This window comes from Grampus griseus (assembly GCF_964374135.1).
Source record: "Grampus griseus genome assembly, chromosome: 17".
NCBI classification, from domain to species: Eukaryota; Metazoa; Chordata; class Mammalia; order Artiodactyla; family Delphinidae; genus Grampus; species Grampus griseus.
In genome coordinates, this window is record NC_139011.1 from 21,328,673 (window position 1) to 21,346,495 (window position 17,823).

Genomic DNA, 17,823 nt, shown 5'->3' on the forward strand with positions numbered 1-17,823 from the left:
GTTTGATAGTGTCTGGCCTTACATTTAGGTCTTTAATCCATTTTGAGTTTATTTTTGTGTATGGTGTTAGGGAGTGTTCTAATTTCATTGTTTTACATGTAGCTGTCCAGTTTTCCCAGCACCACTTATTGAAGAGGCTGTCTTTTCTCCACTGTATATTCTTGCCTCCTTTATCAAAGATAAGGTGGCCATATGTGCATGGGTTTATCTCTGGGCTTTCTATCCTGTTCCATTGATCTATACTTCTGTTTTTGTGCCAGTACCATACTGTCTTGATTACTGTAGCTTTGTAGTATAGTCTGAAGTCAGGGAGCCTGATTCCTCCAGCTCCATTTTTCTTTCTCAAGACTGCTTTTGCTATTCGGGGTCTTTTGCATTTCCATACAAATTGTGAAATTTTTTGTTCTAGTTCTGTGAAAAATGCCATTGGTAGTTTGATAGGGATTGCATTGAATCTGTAGATTGCTTTGGGTAGTATAGTCGTTTTCACAATGTTGATTCTTCCAATCCAAGAACATGGTATATCTCTCCACCTATTTGTATCATCTTTAATTTCTTTCTTCAGTGTCTTATAATTTTCTGTATACAGGTCTTTTGTCTCCTTAGGTAGGTTTATTCCTAGATATTTTATTCTTTTTGTTGCAGTGGTAAATGGGAGTGTTTTCTTTATTTCACTTTTAGATTTTTCATCATTAGTATATAGGAATGCTAGAGATTTCTGTGCATTAATTTTGTATCCTGCTACTTTACCAAATTCATTGATTAGCTCTAGTAGTTTTCTGGTAGCATCTTTAGGATTCTCTATGTATAGTATCATGTCATCTGCAAACAGTGACAGCTTTACTTCTTCTTTTCCTATTTGGATTCCTTTTTCTTCTCTGATTGCTGTGGTAAGACTTCCAAAACTATGTTGAATAATGGTGGTGAGAGTGGGCAACCTTGTCTTTTTTCTCATCTTAGTGGAAATGGTTTCAGTTTTTCACCATTGAGGATGATGTTGGCTGTGGGTTTGTCATATATGACCTTTATTATGTTGAGAAAAGTTCCCTCTATGCCAAATTTACAAGCAGCTCACATAGCTCAATATCAAAAAAACAAACAACCCAATCCAAAAATGGGCAGAAGACCTAAATAGACATTTCTCCAAAGAAGATATACAGATTGCCAACAGACACATGGAAGAATGCTCAACATCATTAATCATTAGAGAAATGCAAATCAAAACTACAATGAGATATCATCTCACAGCAGTCAGAATGGCCATCATCAAAAAATCTACAAACAGTAATGCTGGAGAGGGTGTGGAGAAAAGGGAACCCTCTTGCACTGTTGGTGGGAATGTAAATCGATACAGCCACTATGGAGAACAGTATGGAGGTTCCTTAAAAAGCTAAAAATAGAACTATCATATGACCCAGCAATCCCACTACTGGGCATATACCCTGAGAAAACCATAATTCAAAAAGAGTCATGTACCACAATGTTCATTGCAGCACTATTTACAATAGCCAGGACATGGAAGCAACCTAAGTGTCCATCAACAGATGAATGGATAAAGAAGGTGTGGCACATATATACAATGGAATATTACTCAGCCATAAAAAGAAACAAAATTGAGTTATTTGTAGTGAGGAGGATGGACCTAGAGTCTGTCGTACAGAGTGAATTAAGTCAGAAAGAGAAAAACAAATACCGTATGCTAACACATATATATATATCGAATCTAAGAAAAAAATTAAAAAGGTCATGAAGAACCTAGGGGCAAGACAGGAATAAAGACACAGACCTACTAGAGATGGATTTGAGGATATGGTGGGGGGGAAGGGTAAGCTGTGACAAAGTGAGAGAGTGGCATGGACATATATACACTACCAAATGTAAAATAGATAGCTAGTGGGAAGCAGCCACATAGCAAAGGGAGATCAGCTCGGTGCTTTTTGACCACCTAGAGGGGTGGGATAGGGAGGGTGGGAGGGAGGGAGACGCAAGAGGGAAGAGATATGGGAACATATGTATATGTATAACTGATTCACTTTGTTATAAAGCAGAAACTAACAAACCATTGTAAAGCAATTATACTCCAATAAAGATGTTAAAAAAAAGACAAGTTAGTAAGAATAGACTTGTGTCTAGAATAATACATGCAAATAATTTTATAATTTTGGGGTAGAGAGGCCATCCAGTGGAACACACAAACCATAAATGAAAAGATAAGCATATTTGATCACCTACATTTATTTTTAAATTTTAATACCAAGAAGGAAAAATTAAAAAGTATTGTCCAAGTCTGGGTGAAGAGTTTTTAGAGATGACACTAAGAGTAAGATTCACAAAAGAAAAAAATGAAAAATTGGTTTATATCAAGATTAAAAACTTCCTCTGTAAAAGACCCAATAAAGATGAAAAGATTAGCAGTAGACTTGGAGAAAACATTTGCAAATTACATATAGGACAAAGGTTGTATGTAGAACATATAAACAGCCCTCCAAGCTCAACAGGTTTTTTTTTTTAAGAAGAAAGCAAATAATCCAATTAGAAAATGGGCAAAAGATATGAACATACATTTCTCTGAAGAACATAACACATGAAAATAAATGCATGGAAGATGTTCAACATCACTAGCCATAAGGGAAATGCAAATTAGAACTGCAGTGAGATATCACTACATACCTATCAGAATGGCTAAAATAAAAAATAGTGACAATACCCAAATTGGCGAGGGCATGATGAAACTGAATTACTGTATTACTGGTAGGAATGGAAAATGGGACTGCCACTATGTATGCCTCCATATTGTTTTCCATAGTGGCTACACCAATTTACATTCCCACCAAAAGCGTAGGAGGGTCCCTTTTTCTCCACATCTTCACCCACAGTTCCTATTTCTGGTCTTTTCGATGATAGCCATTCTGACATGTGTGAGGTGTTATATCATTGTGGTTTTGATTTTCATTTCTCTGATGGTTAGCAATGTTGAGCATCTTTTCATGTGCCTGTTGGCTGTCTGTGTATCTTCTTGGAAAACTGTCTCTTCAGGTCTTCTGCCCGTTTTTTAATCAAGTTGTTTATTTTTTTGATATTGAGTTGTATAGCTAATTATATATTTTGAATATTAACCCATTATTGCAAATATTTTCTCTCATTCAGTAGGCTGCTGTTTCATTTTGTTGATGGTGTCCTTGGCAGTGCAAACGGTTTTAAGTTTAATTAAGCCGCATTTGTTTATTTTTGCTGTTGTTTCCTTTGCCTTGGGAGACAGATCCAAAAAAATACTGCTACAGTTTATGTCAAAGAGTGTTCTGCCTGTGTTATTGTTTCTGGTCTTACGTTTAGGCCTTTAATACCCATTTTGAGTTTCTTTTTGTATTCAGTTTGAGAAAATGTTCAAATTTCACTCTTTTACATATAACTGTCCAGTTTTCCCAGCACCACTTATAGAGAAGAATATCTTTTCTCCATTGTGTATTCTTGCCTCCTTTGTCATAGGTTAATTGACCATAAGTGTGTGAGTTTATTTCTGTTCCATTGATCTATGTGTCTGTTTTTTGCCAGTGCCATACTGATTTGATTACTATAGCTTTGTAGTATAGTCTGAAGTCAGGGGGCATGATACCTCCAGCTTTGTTTTCTTTCTCAAGATTGCTTTGGCTATTCAGGGTCTTTTGTGGTTCCATATAAATTTTAGGGTTGTTTGTTCTATTTATGTGAAAAGTGTCATAGGTATTTTGATAAGGATTGCATTTAATCTGTAGATTGCTTCGGGTAGTATGGACATTTTAACAATATTAATTCTTCCAATCCATGAACATGAGATATCTTTCCATTTCTTTGTATCATCTTCAGTTTCCTTCATCAGTGTTTTATTGTTTTCAGAGTATAGGTCTTTCACCTCCTTGGTTAATTTTATTCCTAGATATTTTATTCTTTTTGATGTGATATTAAATGGGATTTATTACTTGCTTGAACTTGATAGTTCATTATTAGTGCATAGAAAAGCAACAGATTTCTGCACATTAATCCTGTATCCTGCAACTTTACTGAATTCATATATTAGTTTTGACAGTTTTTTGGTGGAGAGTTTAGGAGGGGTTCTTGATATAGTACCACATCAACTGCAAATAGTGACAGTTTTACTTGTTCCCTTCCAACTTGGATGGCTTTCATTTCTTTTTCTTATCTGATTGCTGTGTCTAGGACTTCCAATACTATGTTAAATAGAAGTGGCAAGAGTGGGCATTCTTGTCTTTTTCCTGATTTTAGAGGAAAATCTTTCAGCTTTTCACCATTGAGTATGATGTAAGCTGTGGGTTTGTCATAAATGGCCTTTATTATGTTGAGATATGTTCTCTCTATACCCCCTTTGATGAGAGTTTTTATCATGAATGGATGTTGATTTTGTCATTTGTGTGCCTCCCGTTTGCCCCCTTAGCACTCTGAATTTCCCCCCACTACAGCATTGATCACATTATACTAGAGTATCTTATTGACTTATCTGCCCCTCCTCCCATCCAGGGCATAAACACCATGAGAGCTAGAACCCCATCTTTCATGTTCATTGCAAGATGTTCATTTCAAAGTTGATGCTCAACACATTCCTAGAATAGTGCCTGACACCCAGGAGGCACAACAATAAAGCTGAATAAAAAAGGGAAGAAAAAAAGGGAAGGAGGAAGTGTGGGGAGAGGGGGCAGAGAGAGGGAGAAAGAGAGAAACAAAGAATGTTTGGACTGTTAGATTCACGCTGCTAATTGAACTTAAGGCAAAATTATAAGGTACAAAGTATTTAAATTTAGTATTTTTTTTCTTTTTCTATTCCCTTCCGTTGTTTAATTATTCACTCTAGACAGTCTAAAGCAGGGGTCCCCAAGCTCCAGGCCGCAGACCGGTACGGGTCCACGGCCTGTTAGGAACTGGGCCACACAGCAGGAGGTGAGTGACAGGGGAGCAAGCAAAGCTTCATCTGCCACTCCCCACCGCTCCGCATCGCTGGCATTACTGCCTGAACCATCACCCCACCCCCACCCCCATCCGTGGAAAACTTGTCTTCCACGAAATCAGTCCCTGGTGCCAAAAATGTTGGGGACCACTGCTCTAAAGGTCAGTGTTTTCATATCACAACCTAAAATAATTCATACTAAAGAAGTGATGACAGCATTGTTTCAAAGGGTGATTCCAAAAGCATTAGTTGGAGACAATAATGCTTAACCCAAAGAGTCTTAAAGATCATTTTGAGTTCAGTCCCTCACTTTATAAATGAGAAAATTGAAGCCCAGAGACTCACCAGATATCACACAGCAAGTTCAGCTCAGAGCTGACACCCACAGCTGGGTTTTCTGACTTCCTAAACTGCACTTCCTCCTGGGGGAAACACCAGCCACTTAGGGAGAGTGATGTTTTGGGGAAGCAGGATGAGGGTGATATTCCCAAAGTCAGGCAGGCAAGATTTCTTGCTGCCCCTCAAATTTCAACAGCCATAAGCATCACCTACCCCAGAGGGTTACTGTGGGTTTAATGAGCTATTGCCTATGACAGCACCTGGTATATTGTAAACTGTAAAGCGCTGGGTAAGCTGTAGGGCTGGGGGTAAACAGTAAACCATCGAGTCATAGTAGACTGAGAGGACATTGGTCGTGCTGTCAGTAACCTGACAGTCTCACCTAGGAATCTTGAGAAATTTCTTTGCTTGACAATTCCTAACTGAATCCTGTAGAAGTTTAGAGAGACAAGCATCCTTCATACCAATTCAGAAGCAATTTTTTGTACAGCCTTGATTTTAGGCTGTTTTTTGACAGTTCCCTAAACGTCCCTGATATAAAAATTTAAAAGCTGATGAACACGTCATTGTATTTTACTGCCAGTTCACTCCTGAAACACTTTAGGAAATTATTTCATCCCAATTTCTTTCAGTTGCTGAAAAATAAAATGGCTTCTGTGATGGAATCAGATACGTAGCAGGTTCCATAGGCATTTGGATATCCTTGATGGAGTGTGTTAAAAGATAAACCAAGGTATATTAAAAATGTTAAGTTTGTTTGAGCAAAAATCGATTCAAAGCAGGCAGCATCCAATCTTGCAGATAGAAAAGGGTTCTGAGGTGGTGTACAAAATGGAAGACTTTTATAGCCAGAAGGAAGCAGGCACAAGGAAGCTATACTAGGCCAAAAAAAAGGGGGTGGGTTATTGCACCGTCACTTTCTTTTAGGGGGATGGCAGGGGTCTATCAGGCAGATTACCTGACGAGTGCTGATCACGTGATTACTGGTTGACTGGTTTAAAATTCCATTTCTGGGAGAGCCAAAACTGTAATCAAGTTAAATCTCAGTTTGGTGGTGTGGGGCTTAGCATAAGTGACTCCATTTTGGACGTGTTGTCTTTCTCTTAACAAGTGTGATCATGTGGAAATGTTTTTTTGTTTTGGGGTGTTTTTTTTGCGGTATGCGGGTCTCTCACTGTTGTGGCCTCTCCCGTTGCGGAGCACAGGCTCCGGACGCGCAGGCCTAGCGGCCATGGCTCCCGGGCCCAGCCGCTCCGCGGCATGTGGGATCTTCCCGGATCGGGGCATGAACCCGTGTCCCCTGCATCGGCAGGCGGACTCTCAACCACTGCGCCACCAGGGAAGCCCTGGAAATGTTTTTAATAATCAGAACCTTTACTGTGGAATTCCAGAGTCTCCACAGGGTTCAACAGGGGCTTTCTCTCAGATACATTTCCCTCCAATATGCTTTGATTGGTCTCCTATTGCGTTAGATGGGTCCTAAGTGACAAAATGATCTTTCTGGAGTCCTTTGCCTATCGTTTCTAATATCCACAGTTGCAGTCAGACAATGCATCATCCTGAACCTTCATCCCAGGAGGTTGTCGGGGTTCAAGTGTGTCAGTTAGTGATGCTTCGTTGGGTGCATGGAACTAAATACGTAAATAAAAGTGGCTTAAACAAAAGAGTCTTTTTACTGTTGTTCCTTAGAGAACAAGACTAGCCATAGGTGGGCAGTCTCAGGGTTGGCTCACGAGCTCAGTGTTGCCATCAGCGACATTACTTCTCTTCACCTCTCTGTCTTCCCATCCTCAAAGTGTCCATGTATCTCCTACCTTGGTCACAGGGTGTCTGCAGCAGGTGCAAGCTTTACAACCTCACGTGACAGTGTTCCTAAGCAAGAAAGAAGAGAGCTTACCTCCTCTTTCTCCTTTTGTAGGAAAAGAAAATGTTTCTCAGAAAAACCCCAGCAAACTTCCCTTATGTCTTAGTGGACAAAACTGGATTCTGTGGCCATTCTGAGCTCCCAGAAGGGCTGAGAAAAGTGAAGCTGTCATTCTCAGTCTCTCCTGGAATTGGGTGCTTCCAGCAGACAAGAAGGATGAGCAAAATGTTTGTTGGGGGGCTGTCAGAATATTAAACACTACTTAAGAGCATTCTAAACACTTACCATACGTTAATCCATTAGATCCTCACGGCAAGTCCCTGGGGTGGGTAGGTGTGATTATTATAATATTACTTTACACAGAAGCAAACGGAACTTCAGCGATAATAACATAGTGAGGCAGTGAAGGAGCCAGGATTCCAACGCCATCGCCAGACTCCGGAGGCTGCACTGCTAACGACACATTACACTGCTCGCAGCCTGCAGCGACCGCCTCGGCAGGCGATCGACCAGGCTGCTTCCAAAAGTCTAACACATAAAAGGTCTGAGCCATGCTTATCTCCTTGTGAAGTGCAAATGTGACATTTTCCCCTGGCTGCAGTCACGGTGTGGGTGAGAAGAGCAGAGAGGCATCCAGGAGTGACAAGAATTGCTTTTCATCATCATCAAGGCTGCATCAACAGCCAGGGCCATGGTCGGGGCCAGGGCTGGGACCAGGAGAGTACAAGTCACGGCCAAGGGCCAGTGATAAATAGTCAGCGGCCCACTGCGCCATCACAGGTGTCAGGACATCTGGGCAAGTCAGAGGGGAGTGATGCAGAGTCCAGTTACAAGCAGGCAGGATTGGCGGAGAATAGAGTTTCCAAGTTAGAGGAATGTTTTAGAGGCCGCTCCACTCTCTCTCTCATTTTCAAATGAGTGAAATGAGGCCCAAATAGAGTGGAGTAATGTGTTCCAGATCACCCAACTTGTCTATGGAGAATGGGAGGCACAAAATGAGGGCCTTTTTCCAGGTGAAACAGAAAGAACCTGGGGTCAGGTCCTCAAGGAAGCCTTCTTTGTCTGACCCTTGTAGAAAGCATCCCTAGTGCTTCATACAGGCTTCTGTTAACACTTTCTGTTATAATATCAAATTTATTCACTTATGTCTGGGTCTCCCTGATTACCTTGGGAGCGTCTCAAAAGCCCGACTACACTCAGCTCTGGACAAGAATCTTGACAGCTCCACGTGCATGGCCCCTCTGATGATCATTTCCTCCTTGATAAAATGGAAAAAGCAATAGTTCCAACCTCACAGTGTTGCTGGGATGATCGAGTTTTAAACGCACATGGCACTGTGTGCCAGGCAGATTCAGCGGTTGGTAAGTAGCATTTATTGGCCATTTCATATCTCCCTGGTGCCTCCTCTCAAGTTGAGTAAATCAATTTATCAACCAGCGGAAGAGTCAACATCACAACAGAGAGCAGGTAGCAGAACGTTAGAGAGACATAAAGACGTGATGAAGAAAGAAGCAGGCACAGGCAAGGTCTGAGTCCAAAAGGGTAGTGAGATCACATAGAACTGAAGATGTACAAGAAACAGAAAGTAGAAGAGCCTTCACCACGAACTCTGTCTCCCAAACCTGCCTCGAGGTTCTTCAGCTTGGGCTCCTCAAGATTTCAATAAGACAGGTACCGTTTTGACTAGCTTCTTTAGACAGATCTAAAGAGATTGAAGCAATTTGCTTTAGGTTATAAAGCTGGTAAGTGGCCAAGCCAGGACTAAATACGAAGGCTAGATGACCTCAAAACCATGTTCTACGTGCATACGAATCATCACGGGATTAAATAAGCTAATACACGTGGCATTCTTGGCCCAACACGGGGCACAGGAGAGGTGGCTCATGTCATTGCTGGTTTATCATTACATTCCAAGGGTCCCCCCCTTCACTGGTCCCAGAAGAGAAGGATGGCGGCACTGTGGTTCCTAAGGAAGAAGTGGAGCCTCGTAAGCCCCAGCATTTATTGGAGGCAGGACCCAGAAGCGCTGATGGTGCGTGGCCCCCTTGGTCCAGGTGAAACAAGAGGCTGCCAGACCCAGAGGTAGGCAGAGTGGCAGAGGTTCGACCCGAAACCTCCCCATATTTCTAATCCGTTCATAACCCTCATTAATAATACAGCCAAAGAGGCAGAAGAGGCAGCGGCAGTGATGGCAGCAGCAAAAATGCAAGCGAGGAAGCAGCTGGCACCGGAGGGCCTCGTGCCAGACTCACGGCCGGGAGGGACTCCGGCAGTGATGACAGTGGTAAATAAACAGGATTGATGGCTGAAGTGGGGCCCCATACCCTGCCTGGGAAGGGACCAGGGGAGATGGGATTCTTGTGCATCCCATCCCACTGGTGTAGGCCCAGCCATCACGGGTTTACCCACATCAGACTGTGATCCGTCCCCCGGCTGGGCGCTCCAGAATCACCTGTTACAGCAGCAGTAGTTTCGCCAGCCAAACAAGACGTGGATTCATCCAGGCCACCTGTAAAGGGATGTGAAGCCTAACAACCTATGCAAAGCTCCTAATTGTCATAATTAATTTGGCGCCTCTTCAGTGGTAGATGCTAACCAAGTACCGTAGAGTGAAAGCCCATTCCCTGATAACGTGGTTAGCCCCCCCATAATTAAAGCTGTGAGGAATCGTCATTTGAAAAACCTAAGTGCCATATTTTCCTCGCTAAACTGTTTTTGTCATTTTCTCTTCTTTGGTCCTCTCTATCCACTACTGAGGTGAACATTTTACTTTCTTCGACTTATCCAGTTACTGCTTTCCTGTTGCATAATTTAGGTTATAATTATTTTCTCATTTTCCCCTCCAGCTGGCAGTCCCTTCCACCTCGTAGTTCTTTAAAATGTCACACTGTTGCTCTAGCTTATTTAAACACTCTGGAAAGTGAAGAAGTGTAGCCATTGGAAGTGCATCCCCACATCCCTTAGAAGGGAGTCCCTGTTGTCTTTCCGTGTGCAGCAGACAGGACCAGGATCCAGCAAGCTAAAAAAAACAGCTGATTGCAGTCGCAAAAAAAAAAAAAAAAAAAAAAAACACAGTCTGGCTTCTACTTAAAAAAAAAAAAGATGAGGGATATGGTATGAGAGCAGAATTCACTTTATGAGGGGAAACAAAGCAAAAAACATTTAATAGCAATAGTGTCCCAAGTATCAAGTTCTCACTGTATCTCTCTATCGACAGCTGATATCACAGGCCACCTCCACCGGTGAGGGCTTCCAAACAAAGACTTTCTTATTCTGTTTCTCCATTTGTCACTCCTAAAAGATACAGTGATCCAAAGTTTATCGCTGAAAGATAGGACAAAAAACTGGTGACAAAAACTTTACGATAAATGGTGGACTTTTTTCTGTCTGAAAAAAGGGAAAAATAATGCATCCATTTTCAAAAGTTCTCTTTTTGTTTCTTTCTTTTGATTCCCAAGAGAGCACATTTTTAGTAGAATTGAATTATTCACATGAATGCTAACCAATGTCAGCCACTCTGTATTCTGTAAGGAATTGAGCTTATAAAATGAATCATCCTGAGTATTTGCTAAACACAAAATCACAAGAATTTGTAAATAATAAATTGTAAAATGTACTTTAGAATGACTGCTCTAACATTTGAGTAGACTCTTTTTCGAAGAACAGATCACAGGAATTCCACTGCCTCTTTCCTCAGAATTTCTATAACTTTGAGGAAGAGACTTATAGGAAATCTCTTTTACAAGTATAAGTTAAGAAACCAGTCTGTATGTTTATAAGCCAAGGGCTTATATGCAGAACTTCTCAAGAAATCCAGGGGTTAGATATCAGGATATCGCTGACAGCTCACTGACAATGTCCTGTAAGTTGAACATAGTAGTAATACCTCAGTTGTACAGAGGGAAGAAATTAAGTACCAAAGAGCTGAAATAATTCACTTAGAGTGATCAAAAAAAGTTAAGGACAAACTAAACTTGTTCAGATAATCCTCAAACCCTCACACACATAAAACGACTTGTATTTAAGAGAAAGACCATGTCCATTCTGTTCTCCTTTGTCTTCCAGAACTAATTTTTATTGTTAATTAAATATGCAAATGACTTCCATTTTATAAATTAATATTTATTTTTACAGACAATGACCATTATGAATATCGCTGAGACCTGCAACTATTTTTTTAAGAACTTTATCTTTTACATTAAGAAGGAACCACTTTTAAGGTAGAGGTAGATATTCTAATTCAACATGAACCATTTTAACTCCTAAAAGCTTAACAAAGGAATTGTGTTAGTTGGGAACCATTTGTGTACAAGTCATAAAACTCCAACTCAATTGACTTAGGCAAAAGGAGATGGTATTAGGAGGCTATTGGAGGATTTTCATGTACCCAAATGACAGCAAGGGCTGGGGATTTAAGAAGTTGCACCTGAGACAAGGAAGAGCAGCTCTCTCCCTCCCCTTTTGGGCTCTCAGTGGTGCTGTTTTGACTGCCTATATTAGAGATTCCGTTCTCTCACATGGTGGCCACCAGCAGCTTCCAAGCCCCTCTGTTCCACAGCTTCTCCCATCAGCTTCTAATACTCATCTGCTCCCTTAGCTCAAGTTCAAAAACTCCTGAGGACAAGTTGATCAAACTGCCTCGATCTGCGTGACTATATCCAATGAGGTGAGACACCCTTAATGGTAGACTCTACCTGAAGGGTATGGTTGGAATCTAGGCAGGAGTAATTCTCCAAAAAGGGGACAGGACGGGAAGGAAAGGCTACTGAACAGCTAACTGGGCAGACAAACCAAGAATAATCAAGTAGAACAAAAGCAAACACAGATTCTGAAAGTTCAGATAACATCAGAAAGTTAAGATGGCACAAGACAGAACGCTGGAAATTGGCATTAAGGCATTCTTCAGTACATTCTTTTTACTTCTATTTCCCAGCCAAAACAATGAATACATAACTGTAAAACTTGACAACATACCATTTTCTCTCCCCTCTTGTAGATGTTTTCTGTCACTTCCCCATGGCATCAAAGCTTTTGGCCTAAAAATTGCCCCTAAAGTCTTACACAAAGCATCCATAATGTTACTGTCAGAATTGTTTCAGAGCTGTCTATGTTATTTTTAGGGTTCAGATCTTCTTCTGTGCGTTTCCTCATTCCATATTCACGACATTATCTTCCGAGCTTTGCAATTCTGATGCAATTTCCAGTTCATACTTTTTCAGTTGCTGCATTTTCACGTTTAAATCCAGCAGAGTTCTGGCCAGCTGGCAATTCTGGAAATGCATTTCCAGCTAAAAGTTAGAAAAAAATAAGGATTTTTATTAGCCTGAGATATGGATCAAATGAAACTGCTCTCTGCACAGGAAAAATAAGGACTTTGTAGGAAAGGAAAATAAGATATCAAGAAAGACGTATTTCTCATCTTATTCTCCAGTTCTGACTGTTTGGCCTGACTATAAAACTGACTTTCTCTACGATAAGATAAAATCCAGATATGCAAATAGCTTTCGAAATGGCCTTGCAATGAAAACAAAAAAAGCTCATGCACAGAGCCATCCATTTGAAAAATTCCTGTGCATAGAAGGCTGTTTCCAAGCAATGGCATGTGATCTGCGAAGGAGTCATTTATCTCTATGAGCTTTCTGAGCTCCAGGATAACTGCTCAGGGCCCCCTGAACTTTCAGGACCTGGGCCCATTTACTTGATTACTTGTCATTTCAAGTTTTTAGGATTTTAAATGGTATCCCTGTTGAGCAAAACATTTAACGACCCCTTTGCATGTACTTACAGAATCTAACAATTTTCACTGTAGAGTGAAATCTGTTATACAGCAAGGCTGATTTATACCCTCCCTCCAGTGGGAGTTTGTGAAGGTCCTCGTGTATTAAGAAATAGATCGATCTCTCGGGCAATGTACCTAAGAGGCAGTCTGACAAAAGCTTAGTCCAACATAATCTTTGCATTATAGTTGAAAACTAGTAATCAACTATTTGCATATTTCTTCAATTAGGGTCTTGTTTAATGCAGTTCATGAGAACCCTGTTCTCTCTGCTGAAAACCCCTCATCAACTCACCAAAAGAAACCACCCCAGGGTGAACCAGGACATTCCACTGGTAAAAAGCAAATATGGGCGGTCCCCTCCTAATTTGCAAAATAAAGTCACTGGATAAAATTTCTTTCAGTTTTCCTCTGACATATTTTTCTTCATTCTTCAGCACCTGGAACCATTTCTTTGATAGCAAGAATTTGCAAAGAATAAAGTAAATGAACATCCAGCAAACAGACAGTAACAACACAACCACTAGCACAAGAAGCCCTGGCACCTTGCCTACAGGAAGCTTCTGTTCTCCAGTGTGGAACGGATGCCCTATAAACCTGCCCTATGCTTCCAGCTTTATTTCCTGGCCCTCTTCCCACACCAGCTCCCACTGCAGCTGGTCAGAAACTTTGCCTGTCCCAGAATAAACACGTCGTACTGAGCCACATCTTCTGCCCGCTCTGCCCCTTGCCACCCACTTCCTGTTGAGCTCAGCCAGATGCCAGCTCTTCTTAGAAGCCTTCTCTGTCTCGCCTTATCTGTGCTTCCATAGTGTTCTGTACATGTGCCTCTCCTAGCACACAGCCTACACTAGACTGATGATTTTGAGCACAGTTTGTTCTTATTCATAACTGTATCCCCAGCTAGGGGTGCACTGCCTGCTCACGCAACATGGTGGGTTCTCTGTGTGTTTGTTAAAAGACTGAGTGAAGGAATGACTAAATGGAGAAACTGATGAACACCCACCCTATACTTTCATGCCAAGAATCAAGCAGTTGAATTATTGATAATGGCTCACCATCTAAGCAAAACAAAGTATGTGTAACTCACACCTGTTTAGGAAAGTCAAACACCAATGATTCCTTAATTTCCTTTCCTCATGGATCCCACTGAGAATCTAATGAAAGCTATGAAAGAAGTGCATTTTATGTGCATACAAAATTTGGCATACAATTTTAGGTATATAGAACCCCTGGAATTCACTCCCAGGCCCTGGAATTCAAAGCAAGCCACTAAGAAGACCAATTCAAACAACAAATAATAGCATAAATAACATTTCATAAGTAGCAACATGTCTCTAAATGAACTGAACCTGTTCATCATTGTTCCTTACACAAATACCACCCTAACAGATGATGTGTGGACATACATGTATGGATAGGTGCCAGTTCCTACAGAAAACTGGCTAATGGCCCATTATCAAAAACGGCTTCTTCTAGTGGTGATGGTGTTGAGGATCCACATTCTTTTGCTTCTTCATGACTGGTCACACATAATGGTGAAATGGTTGGCCAAGATGTTGACCATGATCTATATCCCAGGAACACAGCATCTGTGTGTGTGTGACATTCTTTGCATCCTTTCCAGAAAAACCCTTGATCTTCCATGCCTATGTATCTGTCACTTTGGGGGCACAACCAAAACACAGTAAGAGCCACTGAGTAGTGTCTATGTTCTATGCACTTTATATAACATTAACTCATACAATACTTACAGTGATCTATGAGTTTATTATTTCCATTTTACAGCTGAAACCCAAACTTGCTAATTAGCATTCCTAAAGTAATAGGAACAGTGAGAGCAGAGCCTGTAAATGTTAATGCTGGGATTTGAACCCTCATCTATTTGGAATTTTATTCTCCACCTCTTCCCCACCCCCGGTGCATTACTTGCTTAAAACTCCTACTAGTGGAACGACTAGTTAGAATGTGAAGGTTCAAGTGCCTCGGAGCTTACTGAATGTCATTTCTTCACTTGATTTAAATGAGTCAGCTGAGGGCTTCCCTGGTGGCGCAGTGGTTGGGAGTCCGCCTGCCGATGCAGGGGACACGGGTTCGTGCCCCGGTCCGGGAAGATCCCACATGCCGCGGAGCGGCTGGGCCCGTGAGCCATGGCTGCTGAGCCTGCGCATCCGGAGCCTGTGCTCCGCAACGGGAGAGGCCACAGCAGTGAGGGGCCCGCGTACCCAAAAAAAAAAAAGAGTCAGCTGAGGTATGGGAGGGATGGTGACACCCCAGGTCAGCAGCACAGAGTGACTAAGCCCGGTCTCAGCCTTCTAGTGGGCATCCTTATCCATAGCACCCCCCTCCAGGCCATCTCTACTAATGAGGGGTCTCGCCCAGCCACTGCTCAGGTATCTGAAGAAAACCATGTGTTTCTCCGATATGGCTGGGTCAGAATTAATACATACCTTGTCAAATTCAAATTGTTAACACAGGTAAAATTAAATTGACTACCTTCTTAAACTCAGAAACAAGATAAACTGTTAAGGTTCTTAAATCAGACAACTGACTGATGGTTGAATCCGTTCTAAAGTAGCGGTTAACATTTTATTAGTATTCAATGCAAAAGACTAGAACTTTCCAAATCTCCACTACACATATTCATGGGCAGCACCGTTTTAAAGCTTAAATTGCTCTTATTCATTTTGTCTCTTTCAAATTGTACCTAACTTGGAAATTGTTTAAATCACAAAACAGTAACTAAAATATTTACCTACAGTTCCTCCTGCCTAATGTTAAAAAGCTACAGTTTTACAAAATACCTTATCATTTTTGGTTTTCTGAATTCTTACCCAGGGGAAAGATAAAACTTGCAGAATAAAAGAAACAGTTGCTGATGGACTCGCTCCATCCATCCTGTGATTTCATTTCATTGAAACTTCCGCCTCCGAGCCCCATAACATGCACGTACTATGAGTTCCCTAGAGGGAACTTTCTATGTGGTAGAAAAATATAACAAGTTGGGGAGGGGTGGTGACGGAGGTCTCGGGTGTGTCACTAGTAGACTCAGCCCTCGACAGCCAGCCAGCACCTCGGGCCCTGCCGGACCCCTCCCCTCCCCCGCTTCCCTCCTGGATGCTGCCTGGGAGGCAGGAGCATCGACACGGTCGGGGAAGATCGACGGCCGGTGCCCAGCTCGCCCACGCGGCACGGCCTCACCCTCTCCCTGGGAAAAGCGGCGCTCGGCCTCCCAAGCCCTCGGTGGGGCGCGTGCGCGGCCCGCGGCCGGGGGCCCCGGGAGAGGACGAAGGAGAGGCGGCCCCGAGAGCCGGCCGCCAGCGGGCTCACCAGCTCGGCGCGCAGCCCGGCCAGGGCGCTCTCGACGCGCGCCCGGCTCCGCTCCTCCCGCGCCGCCTCCGCCGCCGCCTCCTCCCGCGAGCGCCTCGAGACGCCGCGCGGCGCCGCCCGCTGGAAGGCGCTCGCCAGCCGCCGCCTGAGGTCTTCTAGCAGCGGGCTGGCGGCTGGGGCCTCCTCCGGGCCGGCCACGCTCTCGCCGCCTCCGGGAAAGCCTCGTGAGGGAGGCAGGGTTGAGGGCCTGAGCCCGGCGCCAACTAGGATGCCGTGGGGCCCCCGGGAAGTTCCCTCTCTGCGGCGGCTGGCGTTCTCCAGGGACATCTCGGAGACGCCGGGTTCCAGGCTTCCAGGCTTGAATTGCTAAGGGTTTGTTTCCAAGTGCGAGATGAGGGCGGGTGAGATTGCGGGCGGGGTAACTCATGGAACCGGCGGGACCACTGCCAAGTGGGACGGGGCTATTGCTCCGCTGTGTAGAGGCGCTCCTTTCCCCCAGCCTCATCTCTCTGTCCTTCTTCCCTCCTTAGCAACAGACGAAGGAAGTGGTTCCCATAACTCCGAGAAGAGGTTTCAACTGGCCCCCTTTTTCTTGCTCCTTGGAATGTCGTTCTAAGGGAAGACTTGGGTCCATCCAGGTAGGTGGAAGTTGAGGTACGGATGGAAAGTTTGAGGCCCGGTTGCCTCGAGTATTAATATTTCAGCCCTGTAAAATATTTTTCTCTGGCTTTCTACCGACTGAGGCACTGTGACAGGTGTTGTGGATATAAAGTCTGATTAGGCCTCGTACCAATCCCAGGCGTTGCCCACAGTCAAGTGGGAGAAGCTGGGCCCTGTTTGAAACTTAGAATGATCTTTCCACAAGCCCAACAATGCAGAAGACACTTTGATTCTGAAACTCCGTGTTCTTTTCTATACTTGACACCCTTCTGCCACTTTCACATTGTGAAGGGGTTAAAATGAAAAATAAAAATGCCTCTTACTCCAGAGTGTGTTATTTTCTAATTCCCAACTCAGTGTAATCAGGTGCCAGTATTACTTGTATATCCTTTATCAGTGAACAGAATCAGCTGCCTCTTTTGGATCTAATCGAGAATTTCTAAAAAGGAATAAACAATCAAAATTTTTGTGTGATCATAGAATGCAAATACCTACCCCCCCATCCAGAAAGGGGGCAGAGATGTCCATACAGTACTCCCAGAATTAATCATTCATTTAATAATGATTTACAAGTCACCTGCAATGTTCCAAGTCCCTGATTGGTATTGAGGGCAGTAAGAGCTAATTGTGATTAGTGTTTCCCGTGTGTCAGGCACTTTTCATATGTTAACCCATTTTATCTTCACAATAACCCTGTGAGGAAGGTACTATTAGTTTCTGTATTTAACAGGTGAGGAAACTAAGGCAGATGCTAAGCTGTAAGGCAAAGATCACAAAACTGGTAAATGGTGGGCCTGGGATTTGCACCTAGGAAGTCTGGCTTGTGCTCTGAACCACTGAGACACACCTTGGATACACACTACCTCCCAAAGAGGAAAAGAAGTTGCTCAGTTGTATGACTGAATGTTCAAATTCCCT

At 42.8% G+C, this 17,823-nt stretch overlaps 1 protein-coding gene across 1 annotated transcript; it reads right to left on the reverse strand.

Moving 5' to 3' along the window:
• Positions 1-12,286: 12,286 nt before the first annotated feature.
• On the reverse strand, positions 12,287-16,572 carry AARD (alanine and arginine rich domain containing protein; the record flags this gene model as incomplete). The annotated part of the gene is made up of 2 exons (XM_082675317.1): positions 12,287-12,427; positions 16,246-16,572. 2 exons carry the CDS (start codon positions 16,570-16,572, stop codon positions 12,287-12,289), a joined length of 468 nt encoding a protein of 155 aa, XP_082531443.1.
• Between the last annotated feature and the right edge of the window lie 1,251 nt (positions 16,573-17,823).